The following is a 14,897-nucleotide window of genomic DNA, read 5'->3' on the forward strand; positions in this document are numbered from 1 at the left end:
TAGATGTAGTTTTCATCTTACTTAGTCTTTTGACTAAAATACCCTTTCATTTTTAATCCCATTTCAGTTATTTCATCCTTCGTAGTTTTAGTTATTAACAGTCGACAAAAACTCTGGAAATGTTTTGTCTAGTTTTAGTCACTGTCATTTTAGTCACATTTTAATCTGTGATTTTTTTTTCTCCATGAAATCATTCATATTTACCTCCACATTCATGTCCACATTCAGATAGCCTTGTCCAACTAGACTTACTGTCCCCTCATATTGCTGGCAACATTGCTATTGTGGCAGATTGTAACCAAGCCATGGTTTACCATATAGGCAACAGAGCCTTTGTTATGGTGCGTGAATGAGGACCCAAAAGCGAACTAACGTAAACAGGGCTTCTTTAATAACAAAACATACGTAGGCTCAGATGGACCGGCAGATTCCGACAGGACAGGACAAGGTTGCAGCAAACATGACGATAGTCTGGTTCAGGCATGAATAACACAAACAAGAATCCGACAAAGACAGGAGCAGAAACAGAGAGAGATATAGAGGACTAATCAGAGGGAAAAAGGGAACAGGTGGGAAAAGGGGTGACGAGGTAGTTAGGAGGAGACAAGGAACAGCTGGGGGAAAGAGGGGGAGAAAAGGTAACCTAATAACGACCAGCAGAGGGAGACAGGGTGAAGGGAAAGGACAGAAACAAGACACAACATGACAATACATGACAGTACCCCCCCACTCACCGAGCGCCTCCTGGCGCACTCGAGGAGGAAACCTGGCGGCAACGGAGGAAATCATCGATCAGCGCACGGTCCAGCATGTCCCGAGAGGGAACCCAACTCCTCTCCTCAGGACCGTACCCCTCCCAATCTACTAGGTACTGATGACCACGGCCCCGAGGACGCATTTCCAAAATCCTACGGACCCTGTAGATGGGTGCGCCCTCGACAAGGATGGGGGGGGGGGGGGGGGAAGACGAGCGGGGGCGCGAAGAACGGGCTTGACACAGGAGACATGGAAGACCGGGTGGACGCGACGAAGATATCGCGGAAGAAGAAGTCGAACTGCGACAGGATTAATGATCTGAGCAATACGGAACGGACCAATGAACCGCGGGGTCAACTTGCGAGAAGCGGTCTTAAGGGGAAGGTTCTGAGTGGAGAGCCAAACTCTCTGACCGCGACAATATCTAGGACTCTTAGTTCTGCGCTTATTAGCAGCCCTCACAGTCTGCGCCCTATAACGGCAAAGTGCAGACCTGACCCTCTTCCAGGTGCGCTCGCAACGTTGGACAAAAGCCTGAGCGGAGGGGACGCTGGACTCGGCGAACTGAGATGAGAACAGCGGAGGCTGGTACCCGAGGCTACTCTGAAAGGGAGATAGCCCGGTCGCAGACGAAGGAAGCGAGTTGTGGGCGTATTCTGCCCAGGGGAGCTGTTCCGACCAAGACGCAGGGTTGCGAAAAGAAAGACTGCGTAAGATGCGACCAATAGTCTGATTGGCCCGTTCTGCTTGACCGTTAGACTGGGGGTGAAAGCCGGAAGAGAGACTGACGGAAGCCCCAATCAAACGGCAAAACTCCCTCCAAAATTGAGACGTGAATTGCGGACCTCTGTCCGAAACGACGTCTGACGGAAGGCCATGAATTCTGAAAACATTCTCGATGATGATTTGTGCCGTCTCTTTAGCAGAAGGAAGCTTAGCAAGGGGAATAAAATGAGCCGCCTTAGAGAACCTGTCGACAACCGTAAGAATAACAGTCTTCCCCGCTGACGAAGGCAGTCCGGTGACAAAATCTAAGGCGATGTGAGACCACGGTCGAGAGGGAATGGGAAGCGGCCTGAGACGGCCGGCAGGAGGGGAGTTACCGGACTTAGTCTGCGCGCAGACCGAACAAGCAGCCACGAAGCGACGCGTGTCATGCTCCCGGGTGGGCCACCAAAAACGCTGGCGAATGGAAGCAAGCGTACCCCGAACGCCAGGATGGCCGGCTAACTTGGCAGAGTGAGCCCACTGAAGAACGGCCAGACGAGTAGGAACGGGAACGAAAAGAAGGTTCCTAGGACAAGCGCGCGGCGACGGAGTTTGAGTGAGTGCTTGCTTTACCTGCCTCTCAATTCCCCAGACAGTCAACCCGACAACACGCCCCTCAGGGAGAATCCCCTCGGGGTCAGTGGAGGCTACTGAAGAACTGAAGAGACGAGATAAAGCATCAGGCTTGGTGTTCTTAGAGCCCGGACGATAAGAAATCACGAACTCGAAACAAGCGAAAAACAGCGCCCAGCTCGCCTGACGCGCATTAAGTCGTTTGGCAGAACGGATGTACTCAAGGTTCCTATGGTCAGTCCAAACGACAAAAGGAACGGTCGCCCCCTCCAACCACTGTCGCCATTCGCCTAGGGCTAACCGGATGGTGAGCAGTTCGCGGTTTCCCACATCATAGTTACGTTCCGACGGCGACAGGCGATGAGAAAAATACGCGCAAGGGTGGACCTTGTCGTCAGAGAGGGAGCGCTGAGAAAGAATGGCTCCCACGCCCACCTCTGACGCGTCAACCTCGACAACGAACTGTCTAGTGACGTCAGGTGTAACAAGGATAGGTGCGGATGTAAAACGATTCTTGAGGAGATCAAAAGCTCCCTGGGCGGAAACGGACCACTTAAAGCACGTCTTGACAGAAGTAAGGGCTGTGAGAGGAGCCGCCACCTGACCGAAATTACGGATGAAACGACGATAGAAGTTCGCGAAGCCGAGAAAGCGCTGCAGCTCGACGCGTGACTTAGGGACGGGCCAATCAATGACAGCTTGGACCTTAGCGGGATCCATCTTAATGCCTTCAGCGGAAATAACAGAACCGAGAAATGTGACGGAGGAGGCATGAAAAGAGCACTTCTCAGCCTTCACAAAAAGACAATTCTCTAAAAGGCGCTGGAGGACACGTCGAACGTGCTGAACATGAATCTGGAGTGACGGTGAAAAAATCAGGATATCGTCAAGGTAAACGAAAACAAAGATGTTCAGCATGTCTCTCAGGACATCATTGACTAATGCCTGAAAGACAGCTGGAGCGTTAGCGAGGCCGAAAGGAAGAACCCGGTATTCAAAGTGCCCTAACGGAGTGTTAAACGCCGTCTTCCACTCGTCCCCCTCCCTGATGCGCACGAGATGGTAAGCGTTACGAAGGTCCAACTTAGTGAAAAACCTGGCTCCCTGCAGGATCTCGAAGGCTGAAGACATAAGAGGAAGCGGATAACGATTCTTCACTGTTATGTCATTCAGCCCTCGATAATCTATGCAGGGGCGCAGGGACCCGTCCTTCTTCTTAACAAAAAAAACCCCCGCTCCGGCGGGAGAGGAGGAGGGGACTATGGTACCGGCGGCAAGAGCTACAGACAAATAATCTTCGAGAGCCTTACGTTCGGGAGCCGACAGAGAGTATAGTCTACCCCGGGGGGTCGTGGTTCCCGGAAGGAGATCAATACTACAATCATACGACCGGTGTGGAGGAAGAGAGGTGGCCCTGGACCGACTGAACACCGTGCGCAGATCGTGATATTCCTCCGGCACCCCTGTCAAATCACCAGGCTCCTCCTGTGAAGAAGAGACAGAGGAAACAGGAGGGATAGCAGACATTAAACATTTCACATGACAAGAGACGTTCCAGGAGAGGATAGAATTACTAGACCAATTAATGGAAGGATTATGACAAACTAGCCAGGGATGGCCCAAAACAACAGGTGTAAAAGGTGAACGAAAAATTAAAAAAGAAATGGTTTCGCTATGATTACCAGAAACAGTGAGGGTTAAAGGTAGCGTCTCACGCTGAATCCTGGGGAGAGGACTACCATCCAGGGCGAACAAGGCCGTGGACTCCCTTAACTGTCTGAGAGGAATGTCATGTTCCCGAGCCCAGGTCTCGTCCATAAAACAGCCCTCCGCCCCAGAGTCTATTAAGGCACTGCAGGAAGCTGACGAACCGGTCCAGCGTAGATGGACCGACAAGGTAGTGCAGGATCTTGAAGGAGAGACAGGAGTAGTAGCGCTCACCAGTAGCCCTCCGCTTACTGATGAGCTCTGGCTTTTACTGGACATGAAGTGACAAAATGACCAGCAGAACCGCAATAGAGACAGAGGCGGTTGGTGATTCTCCGTTCCCTCTCCTTAGTCGAGATGCGGATACCTCCCAGCTGCATAGGCTCAGCACCCGAGCCGGCAGAGGAAGATGGTAGTGATGCGGAGAGGGGGGTAACGGAGAACGCGAGCTCCTTTCCACGAGCTCGGTGACGAAGATCAACCCGTCGCTCAATGCGAATAGCGAGTTCAATCAAGGAATCCACGCTGGAAGGAACCTCCCGGGAGAGAATCTCATCCTTTACCTCTGCGCGGAGACCCTCCAGAAAACGAGCGAGCAAAGCCGGCTCGTGCCAGCCACTGGAGGCAGCAAGAGTGCGAAACTCAATAGAGTAGTCTGTTATGGATCGATTACCTTGACATAGGGAAGACAGGACCCTGGAAGCCTCCTCCCCAAAAACAGATCGATCAAAAACCCGTATCATCTCCTCCTTAAAGTCCTGATACTGGTTAGTACACTCAGCCCTTGCCTCCCAGATTGCCGTGCCCCACTCACGAGCCCGTCCAGTAAGGAGAGATATGACGTAGGCGACACGAGCAGTGCTCCTGGAGTAAGTGTTGGGCTGGAGAGAAAACACAATATCACACTGGGTGAGGAACGAGCGGCATTCAGTGGGCTCCCCAGAGTAACACGGCGGGTTATTGATTCTGGGCTCCGGAGATTCGAAAGCCCTGGAAGTGGCCGGTGGATCGAGGCGGAGATGGTGAACCTGTTCTGTGAGGTTGGAGACTTGGGTGGCCAGGGTCTCAACGGCATGTCGAGCAGCAGACAATTCCTGCTCGTGTCTGCCTAGCATCGCTCCCTGGATCTCGACGGCTGAGTGGAGAGGATCCGAAGTCGCTGGGTCCATTCTTGGTCGGATTCTTCTGTTATGGTGCGTGAATGAGGACCCAAAAGCGAACTAACGTAAACAGGGCTTCTTTAATAACAAAACATACGTAGGCTCAGATGGACCGGCAGATTCCGACAGGACAGGACAAGGTTGCAGCAAACATGACGATAGTCTGGTTCAGGCATGAATAACACAAACAAGAATCCGACAAAGACAGGAGCAGAAACAGAGAGAGATATAGAGGACTAATCAGAGGGAAAAAGGGAACAGGTGGGAAAAGGGGTGACGAGGTAGTTAGGAGGAGACAAGGAACAGCTGGGGGAAAGAGGGGGAGAAAAGGTAACCTAATAACGACCAGCAGAGGGAGACAGGGTGAAGGGAAAGGACAGAAACAAGACACAACATGACAATACATGACAGCCTTGGCTTCAGGTTAAACAATTTAGACCTACAACTCTAATTTTCTCCCCGTCATAATGTTCTGAAGGGGAAACAACAGTGATTCTCATAAAACAGGAATCTGAACTTTCCGACAATGCCAGAATTATTACTGTGCTCCTAATATTCAGAAAATCGCATTAGTAGTTCCAGTTGGGAAAGAGCAACGGCATTTGCCGATCGCGAGAGCGGCAACATAGATGAATAACAGATCACATGGTACTAGAGCTTCTGATGTGATCAAAGCAAACATATCCTATATGAAAGTAAGAGAGAGTAAACATTCTGGGTGCAATTGAAGTGTTCTGGCTATGCATCAGTTCAAAAGATAAATGCGTGACTGAAGTGACCGCCTGGTAGCTGTGTGTGTGGGAGAGCAGGGCAGATCAACTCAACCAGCCAGCACAACTGAAAGATCAATGAGAGGATTGCATTAAATTCTGCAAAGACATGCATGCTTATTATTGGACAAAGCAGATTAAAGGGAGATCAAAAGAAGCCTTCGTGTCAAATTGAAAGTCCATTAGTCTGATGTGGAATTCTCATCTCGTTACATTATCTTCAACCTATATGAAAAGTCATTTGTGACTGGGTTTTTCAGTACATCTCCTTTCGTTATCGTCATTGGTTTTTCGTCCGGAAAAATAGGTTGTTGACTAACATATTCTTTGTCATAGTTATTTATTGCGGATGAAGTTAACCCTGACGTCGAACCACTGACCTTTCTCCGAGCACATTATGATCCACTGTTCTCTAGCGCTGCTTCCTTTCCTCAAATCACTGAATCATTCTGTCTCCAGCTGAGTCATTTAAAACCACAGTCCAAAAGCGAGAGGGTCAGGAGATGAAAAAGTAGTTATTTTCAGAATATTTGCCCTTGTTTCTCAGTGGAGATGAGAATGTGGAAAAGGTAGGATAAGAAAAGAAAGAAAGACAGAGAGAAAGACGAATGGAAAGAGAAAGACAGACAGAGGGAAGAAGCAAAGTAGAACACACCGCCAATGCTTCTCTGGAGCAAATAAGACTGAAGCCCTCCTTTCTGAAGCCCCAGTCGTATCTGGTTCAGCAGGCACTCCAACCCAGTAGGCTAAGCTGAGTGGCCCTGTCCCACCTCAGCCCACACTGTCCCTCTCAAAGGACCTTCAGGCAGCTCTCAAAGTCAGGTAGAGATAACACAGCCAGCCACTTCGTCCCAGCTCGCACCCGTCCTGAGCCAGTCACCCCAATCCTCTCATTACCCTAACGGTGATAATCCACACTCCATTAGCTAACTCCAAGATAGAGGCCACTTCATTAACTCTAAGAAACAGGGCCCTTCATGTGGTGCTCTTTAGGCCTTAGGGGGGTCTATTCACAGGTTATTGAAGTTCAAAAGGCTGACTTTCAGAGTGAAAAACACCCAGATTTTGCCATGGTTCAACTGGGCTGGATTGATGCACCTGCACATGCATCTTTGATCAGATCTTGAAGTTTTGTACCTTATGTGGGGAGAATGCATCTCATCCACCACCAAAGCTGTAATAGCATCCATTTTGGTGAAGCACAATGTTTTATCCAGAGCACAAACCATACCTCACTGTTTGGGGTGAAGGCGAAAGGAGTCAGACACCATTTGGTTATCATACAAGTACAGAAGATGACATCCCAGAGAGGTCAGTGCTCTTCACAACAAGGCCCATTAGCGAATAGAGTAGTTAGCACATGGCTAACAGGGGTGACCACATTTAAACTACCCAAATGTGGGACAACAAGACTATTTTGTGGGACATTTGCGTGACAGTGTAGCCCCCCCCCCCCCCCCCCCCCCCACAGAAATCCCCTTCCCGCTCATGCTGTAGTTCACATTTTTTACAAATATTGTCACAAGAATATTTGATATTTTTAAAACCCTCAAACACTAAGTTAGGCATACCTAATTTAGACATGCCTAATTTCAAAATAGGCCATGGCATCATCACTGTCAATCATGAATGATAATTCTTCACATTTTACTATTGAAATGTCCAGACTGTGTCTGCATGCCAATCATTTGATCTCAATCAGTTTAATGGGAATATGGATTTCGATCTTCTTGAATTACTGTTTCGTGAGCAAATTGGGAGCAGAAGGTGTTAACAAACTATATAGCATTCCTGTATTTTGTTTCAATCAAAGCACATTCTGCCTAGTGGCGATCGCTGTTGAGTTTTGACCGCGTGATAACATTTGTTTTGCTATTTAGCTAGCCATCCTAAAATCTCATAAGAAATGAGGTGGTGTTTTTGGTGTAAACAGTAACGTTATACTTAAGTCATAATGCCCGAGAAGCCAATGTTTGGAGGATATATTGGCACTTGTGTTGTCGAGGGCCGGCAAACCGTGTCAATATCAAATCACATTTTATTGGTCACATACACATATTTAGCAAATGTTATATCTAATCATATCTAACAATTCACAACAATACACACAAATCTAAAAGTAAAATAATGGAAGACATATTTAGATATTAGGACGAGCAATGTCGGAGTGGCATTGACTAAATTAGAGTAGAATAGAATACAGTATATACACATATGAAATGAGTATAGCAGTATGTAAACATTATTAAAGTGATATGTACTCCAAACACCGACTTCGAGAGCATTATCACTTTTATATAACAGGTTACCAACATATTCAAATAATGATTGACATATTTTCATTAAAAATGTTATTTATTCATACTATTTCATCCTTCCATGAGATATAGTCCCAACACAAATCCCGGGTTGCTACGAAAACCGGATGGTCGTTCGTTCTATCGGTTCGGTTGCAAGAGACCCCGACCTAGTCGTTAAGTCTTTTCGTTCTAAATCTATGGACACGACCCAGTCATTCGTTCTAAATGGTATGTTGCCATGATGCTGGATACGTTCTTATCCCTTGCTTGCAAGCTAGCCATCTTTGGCTAACACGGTCATGTCAAACAGTGCAGCCAGAATAACAGCAAAGTAGCTGCATTTGCGACGGTTTTCTCGTGATAAAAAAAAACATCCATTACAATGAGCGAATGATGTGCAATTGCACCTGGCATAGAACATTTGCTCTCTCGCCAGGCCACTGTTCAGAAGAGATAGCCAATTACACAGCTAACACAATCACTTTAAACCGAAGCTGGAATGACAGCAAACTAGCTTTATTTCATGTTTTTCTATTGACATTTCTTTGAATTGTTATGCTGATTCATGATTTTGACTGACTGAGAAAAGCTGCTAGCCTATCTGTCTTGTCCCATCTCCCGACACGTTCATTGCCATCGGACAGCTGGAGATCGAATTTCAATATTAAAACAATTGCTGTTATTCTGGCTGCACTGTTTGACGTGGCTGTGTTAGCCAAAGTTGACTAGCTAGCAAGCAAGGGATAAGAACATTGCTAGCCATCATGCCAACAGAACATTTAGAACGAACGACCTGGGTCGCGTCCATAGATCTAGAACAAAACGATTTAATGACTAGGTCGACTGGCAACACAAATGTTTATTATTTAACTAGGCAAGTCAGTTAAGAACAAATTCTTATTTTCAATGACAGTCCAACACTCTAACCACTAGGCTACCCTGCCACCCCATAAGTGATAAATGATAGAATGACCAGCTGGCTTGGGTACCAATCCTAGATTTGTGTCGGGACTATATCTCGTGGAAGGATGAAATAGTATGAATACATTTTTCAAAATAAAGTTTTTAATGAATATATGTGAATCATTATTTGAATTTGTTGGTAATCCGGTTGTATAAAAGTTGCAATACCCTCAAAGCCCGTGTTTGGAGGTTATATTGGCACGGGTTACAACATCTGTGCCAATATATCCCCCAGACATCGGCTTCTCTGGCATTATCACTTAACTAAACAGGCACTAATGTGGGAAGTGTTAGTAACACTACCCCCCTGCAGTCCTCGCATCGAATGAGCAATTTAAACGTACCTAACCTACTCAATTGCCTGCGCAACATTTTGTGATGCAGAAACGAGAGACCGCCAAATCTGCAAATATTTGTCCATGGAAACATTTCTGGTTGGTCTCAGGGAATGTAAAACAGTTAGGATGGGAGACTTTTAAAACGATATTGAGTGGAATAGCAGCAAATATGTTGAATGAGCAAATCGCCAAAATGCGGGACTGTCCCGCACAATCCGGGATATGTGGTCACTCTAATGGCAACCTCTATTTGACACAGTGGAGCAATCTGGGCAGTGTATGGTACTTCCTGGAGAAATACAACCCAAGTATTCATGTCTAGTTTTGCTGTTTGCTGGAAACCACTCAATTGTGTGAGATTGCGTATGCCTCCAAGTGCGCCTTCCTTCCGCATCTTCCTTTTGTCATGACCAGATACGCCCTCTGAGTCTGCGGATGCCGTTAATTAGTATCAATACACTATGCATTCAAATCCTCACAGTTAACTTTATGATTTTTTTTTTTTTTTTTTTTTTACAGATTACACTCATTACAAGAGTGAGTCCTCTCATGGTGCTGATGATGTATTATATTAAATGTCTGACCTGACATTTAATTCAATGTATGGGGTTTGTAGCATACAGTAAAAAATATATATATTTACAGTACCAGTCAAAAGTTTGGACACACCTACTCAATCAAGGGTTTTTCTTAATTTAAATTTTTACTACATTGTAGAATAATAGTAAAGACATCAAAACTATGAAATAACACATATGGAATCATGTTGTAACCAAAAAAATATATTTTACATTTGAAATTCTTCAAAGTAGCCACCCTTTGCCTTGATGAAAGCTTTGCACACTCTTGGCATTCTGTCAACCAGCTTCATGAGTTAGTCAACTGGAATGCATTTAAATTAACAGGTATGCCTTGTTACAAGTTTATTTGTGTAATTTATTTATTTCTAAATGCATTTGAGCCAATCAGTTGTGTAGTGACAAGGTAGGGGTGGTATACAGAAGATAGCTGTTATTTGGTAAAAGACTAATTCCAAATTATGACAAGAACAGCTCAAACAAGCAAAGCGAAACAACAGTCCATCATTACTTTAAGTCATGAAGGTCAGTCAATATGGAAAATGTCAAGAACTTTTAAAGTTTCTTCAAGTGCAGTCGCAAAAAACATCAAGCGCTATGATGAAACTGGCTCTCATGAGGACCGCCACAGGAAAGGAAGACCCAGAGTTACCTCTGCTACAGAGGATACGTTCACTAGAGTTAACTGCACATCAGACTGAAGCCCAAATAAATGCTTCACAGAGTTCAAGTAACAGACACATCTCAACATCAACTGTTCAGAGGAGACTGCGTGAATCAGGCAATCATGGTTGAATTGCTGCAAAGAAACCACTACTAAAGGACACCAATAATAAGAAGAGACTTGCTTAAGCCAAGAAACACAAGCAATAGACATTAGACTGGTGGAAATCTGTCCTTTGGTCTGATGAGTCCAAATTTGAGATTTTTAGTTCCAACCGCCGTGTCTTTGTGAGACGCAGATGAATGTATGAGACGTAGGTGAATGGATGATCTCTGCATGTGTGATTCCCACTGTGAAGCATGGAGGAGGAGGTGTGATGGTGTGGGGTGCTTTGCTGGTGACACTGTCAGTGATTTATTTAGAATTCAAGGCACACTTAAAGAGCATGGCTTCCACAGCATTCTGCAGCGATATGCCATCCCATCTAGTTTGCACTTAGTGGGACTATCATTTGTTTTTCAACAGGACAATGACCCAAAACACACCTCCAGGCTGTGTAAGGGCTATTTGACCAAGAAGGAGAGTGATGGTGCTGCATCAGATGACCTGGTCTCCACAATCCACAATCACAATGGTAAAAATATAGAAAAACCCTTGGATTAGTGGGTGTGTCCAAACTTTTGACTGGTACTCTCTCTCTCCCTTTCGCTCTCTCGCTCTCTAAATATATAGTTTATATATACATATACTCTACCATTCAAAAGTTTGGGGTCACTTAGAAATGTCCTTGTTTTTGAAAGAAAAGCACATTTTTTGTCCATTTAAATAACATCAAATTGATCAGACACAATGTAGACATGGTTAATGTTGTAAATGACTATTGTAGCTGGAAACGGCAGATTTTTTAAAATGGAATATCTTCATAGGTTTACAGAGGCCCATTATCAGCAACCATCACTCCTGTGTTCCAATGGCACGTTGTGTTAGCTAATCCAAGTTTATCATTTTAAAAGGCTAATTCATCATTAGAAAACCCTTTTGCAATTATGTTTGCACAGCTGAAAACTGTTGTTCTGATTAAAGAAGCAATAAAACTGGCCTTCTTTAGACTAGTTGAGTATCTGGAGCATCAGCATTTGTGGGTTCGTTTACAGGCTCAAAATGGCCAGAAACAAATAACTTCCTTCTGAAACTCATCAGTCTATTCTTGTTTTGAGAAATGAAGGCTATTCCATGCGAGAAATTGCCAAGAAACTGAAGTGTCTAGTTTGAGAAACACAAGTCCTCAACTTGCAGCTTCATTAAATAGTACCCGCAAAACATCAGTCTCAACGTCAACAGTGAAGAGGCGACTCCGGGACTCTGAGTTGTAAAGAAAAAGCCATATCTCAGACTGACCAATAAAAAGAAAAGATTCAGATGGGCAAAAGAACATAGACACTGGACAGAGGAGCTCTGCCTAGAAGGCCAGCATCCCAGAGTTGCCTCTTCACTGTTGACATTGAGACTGGTGTTTTGCGGGTACTATTTAATGAAGCTGCCAGTTGAGGACTTGTGTTTCTCAAACTAGACACTTCAGTTTCTTGGCAATTTCTCTAATGTACTTGTCCTCTTGCTCAGTTGTGCACCGAGGCCTCCCACTCCTCTTTCTATTCTGGTTAGAGACAGTTTCCGCTGTTCTGTGAAGGGAGTAGTACACAGCGTTGTACGAGATCTTCAGTTTCTTGGCAATTTCTCGCATGGAATATCCTTAATTTCTCAGAACAAGAATAGACTGACGAGTTTCAGAAGAAAGTTCTTTGTTTCTGGACGTTTGGAGCCTGTAATCGAACCCACAAATGCTGATGCTCCAGATACTCATCTAGTCTAAAGAAGGCCAGTTTTATTGCTTCTTTAATCAGAACAACAGTTTTCAGCTATGCTAACATAAATGCAAATGGAATTTCTAATGATCAATTAGCCTTTTAAAATGATAAACTTGTATTGGCTAACACAACGTGCAATTGGAACGCAGGAGTGATGGTTGCTGATAATGGGCCTCTGTATGCCTATGTAGATATTCCATAAAAAACAGCCGTTTCCAGCTACAATAGTAATTTACAACATTATCAATGTCTACACTGTATTTCTGATCAATCTGATGTTATTTTAATGGGCAAAATATGTGCTTTTCTTTCAAAAACAAGGACATTTATAAGTGACCCCAAACTTTTGAACGGTAGTAAATACAGTGGGGCAAAAAAGTATTTAGTCAGCCACCAATTGTGCAAGTTTTCCCACTTAAAAAGATGAGAGAGGCCTGTAATTTTCATCATAGGTACACTTCAACTATGACAGAAGAAATGAGAGAAAAAAAATCCAGAAAATCACATTGTAGGATTTTTAATTAATTAATTTGCAAATTATGGTGGGAAAAAAGTATTTGGTCACCTACAAACAAGCAAGATTTCTGGCTCTCACAGACCTGTAACTTCTTCTTCAAGAGGCTCCTCTGTCCTCCACTCGTTACTTGTATTAATGGCACCTGTTTGAACTTGTTATCAGTATAAAAGACACCTGTCCACAACCTCAAACAGTCACACTCCAAACTCCACTATGGCCAAGAGGAAAGAGCTGTCAAAGGACACCAGAAACAAAATTGTAGACCTGCACCAGGCTGGGAAGACTGAATCTGCAATAGGTAAGCAGCTTGGTTTGAAGAAATCAAATGTGGGAGCAATTATTATTAAATGGAAGACAGTTTGGAGTGTGACTGTTTGAGGTTGTGGACAGGTGTCTTTTATACTGATAACAAGTTCAAACAGGTGCCATTAATACAAGTAACGAGTGGAGGACAGAGGAGCCTCTTGAAGAAGAAGTTACAGGTCTGTGAGAGCCAGAAATCTTGCTTGTTTGTAGGTGACCAAATACTTATTTTCCACCATAATTTGCAAATAAATTCATAAAAAATCCTACAATGTGATTTTCTGGATTTCTTTTTTTTCATTTTGTCTGTCATAGTTGAAGTGTACCTGTGATGAAAATTACAGGCCTCTCTCATCTTTTTAAGTGGGAGAACTTGCACAATTGGTGGCTGACTAAATACTTTTTTGCCCCACTGTATATATATATAAATAAATATATATATAAATAAATATATATATATAAATAGGCAACTAGGTATATATATATAAATAAATAGGCAACTAGGTCAGTGAAATGTAGTGAACTGTCTGTGATCAAACAAACAAAAGACCTGTTCAACTGTATGTTTAACACATGCAAATAATATGAATAAATATATGTTGGAGTCAGCTGAATATATTTGACAAACATGCATCTACTATATGTGACCTGTATGTACAGTGTGGGTAAAATAAAACCACATGCGTAGGCTATTTTGTGTACTGTATTGCATCATGTTAGGTTCATTCTTTCAACAATACATGACTGCTTCAGACATGAACCAACGAGGTCATTTTGAACCAATAGGATTTAACCAAGACTGTACCACAATGTAAACATGTTTTTCCCCTTCATTTTATCCTGAGGGGAGAATATGCACAAGCTGAAAAATTGGCAATGTTAAAATCAACAGAAGTGAAGTTTGTGTGTGCACAACATATGAATGCCTCGGGGTTATCTGATCAAAAAGGCTTAGTTGGCATTATACTGTTTGATACATCAGGACATTGTGTGGACATGCACACTACACAGCGCTAGCTACATTCACTGTTCCAATAGCTGTCCAGAAAGACTGCCAACAGGCAATGACTATCCTCTTTATCTAGCTTGAACAGGTGGACTTTTTGTGTGTCCCTGAATGGATGATTTTGGCGTTAATGCGCATTATCTGGGGAATGGAGGCTCTCGTGGGAGATTCCCTCAATCTCTTGAGAGCCTATGGCACACATGTCTCTTCCTTTCCTTGTACAGGCTATTTGTGATACAGCCCCCAAGAGCTACAGATGTCCTGGTGTCCCTTGAGGCAAAGATGAGGATCATGTCCCTATTGATTTGACACAAGCTGATGTCAACGATACTTTCCCATACCCTTTTCAGACTACAAAGATTGCCAAAATGGCTGTACCAATTTTTGTCTCTATCTCTCCTTTCACAATTACCAATTGCCCCTCCCTTTCCCCACCTGAATGTACAGCCTGTATCTATGAAATGCCATCCCCCATGTAGACCAAAGCTGGTGTAGTCTTCCACTGCTCTTCATCCCACCCAGTCTATCTCACTGTGAGAAATGGACCTCCCAAGGACACATGAGGAAAACATAGCCAGACAGGGCTGACATTGATCTAAATCAACATCAACGCAACCAGCTCTCTTGGC

The 14,897-nt window shown here is 44.2% G+C and overlaps 1 protein-coding gene across 1 annotated transcript in view; it reads left to right on the forward strand.

Moving 5' to 3' along the window:
• Nucleotides 1–14,577, forward strand: part of LOC110492842 (SRC kinase signaling inhibitor 1) — a 66,784-nt gene extending 52,207 nt beyond the window's left edge. The window contains exons 21-22 of the mRNA XM_036945876.1: nucleotides 11,103–11,134; nucleotides 14,493–14,577. Coding sequence (XP_036801771.1) covers nucleotides 11,103–11,134; nucleotides 14,493–14,577 — 117 coding nt within the window. The remainder of the gene's footprint in view (nucleotides 1–11,102; nucleotides 11,135–14,492) is intronic.
• The last annotated feature ends 320 nt before the right edge of the window (nucleotides 14,578–14,897 follow it).

The sequence above is a fragment of the Oncorhynchus mykiss genome, chromosome 16, assembly GCF_013265735.2.
Source record: "Oncorhynchus mykiss isolate Arlee chromosome 16, USDA_OmykA_1.1, whole genome shotgun sequence".
Lineage (NCBI taxonomy): Eukaryota > Metazoa > Chordata > Actinopteri > Salmoniformes > Salmonidae > Oncorhynchus > Oncorhynchus mykiss.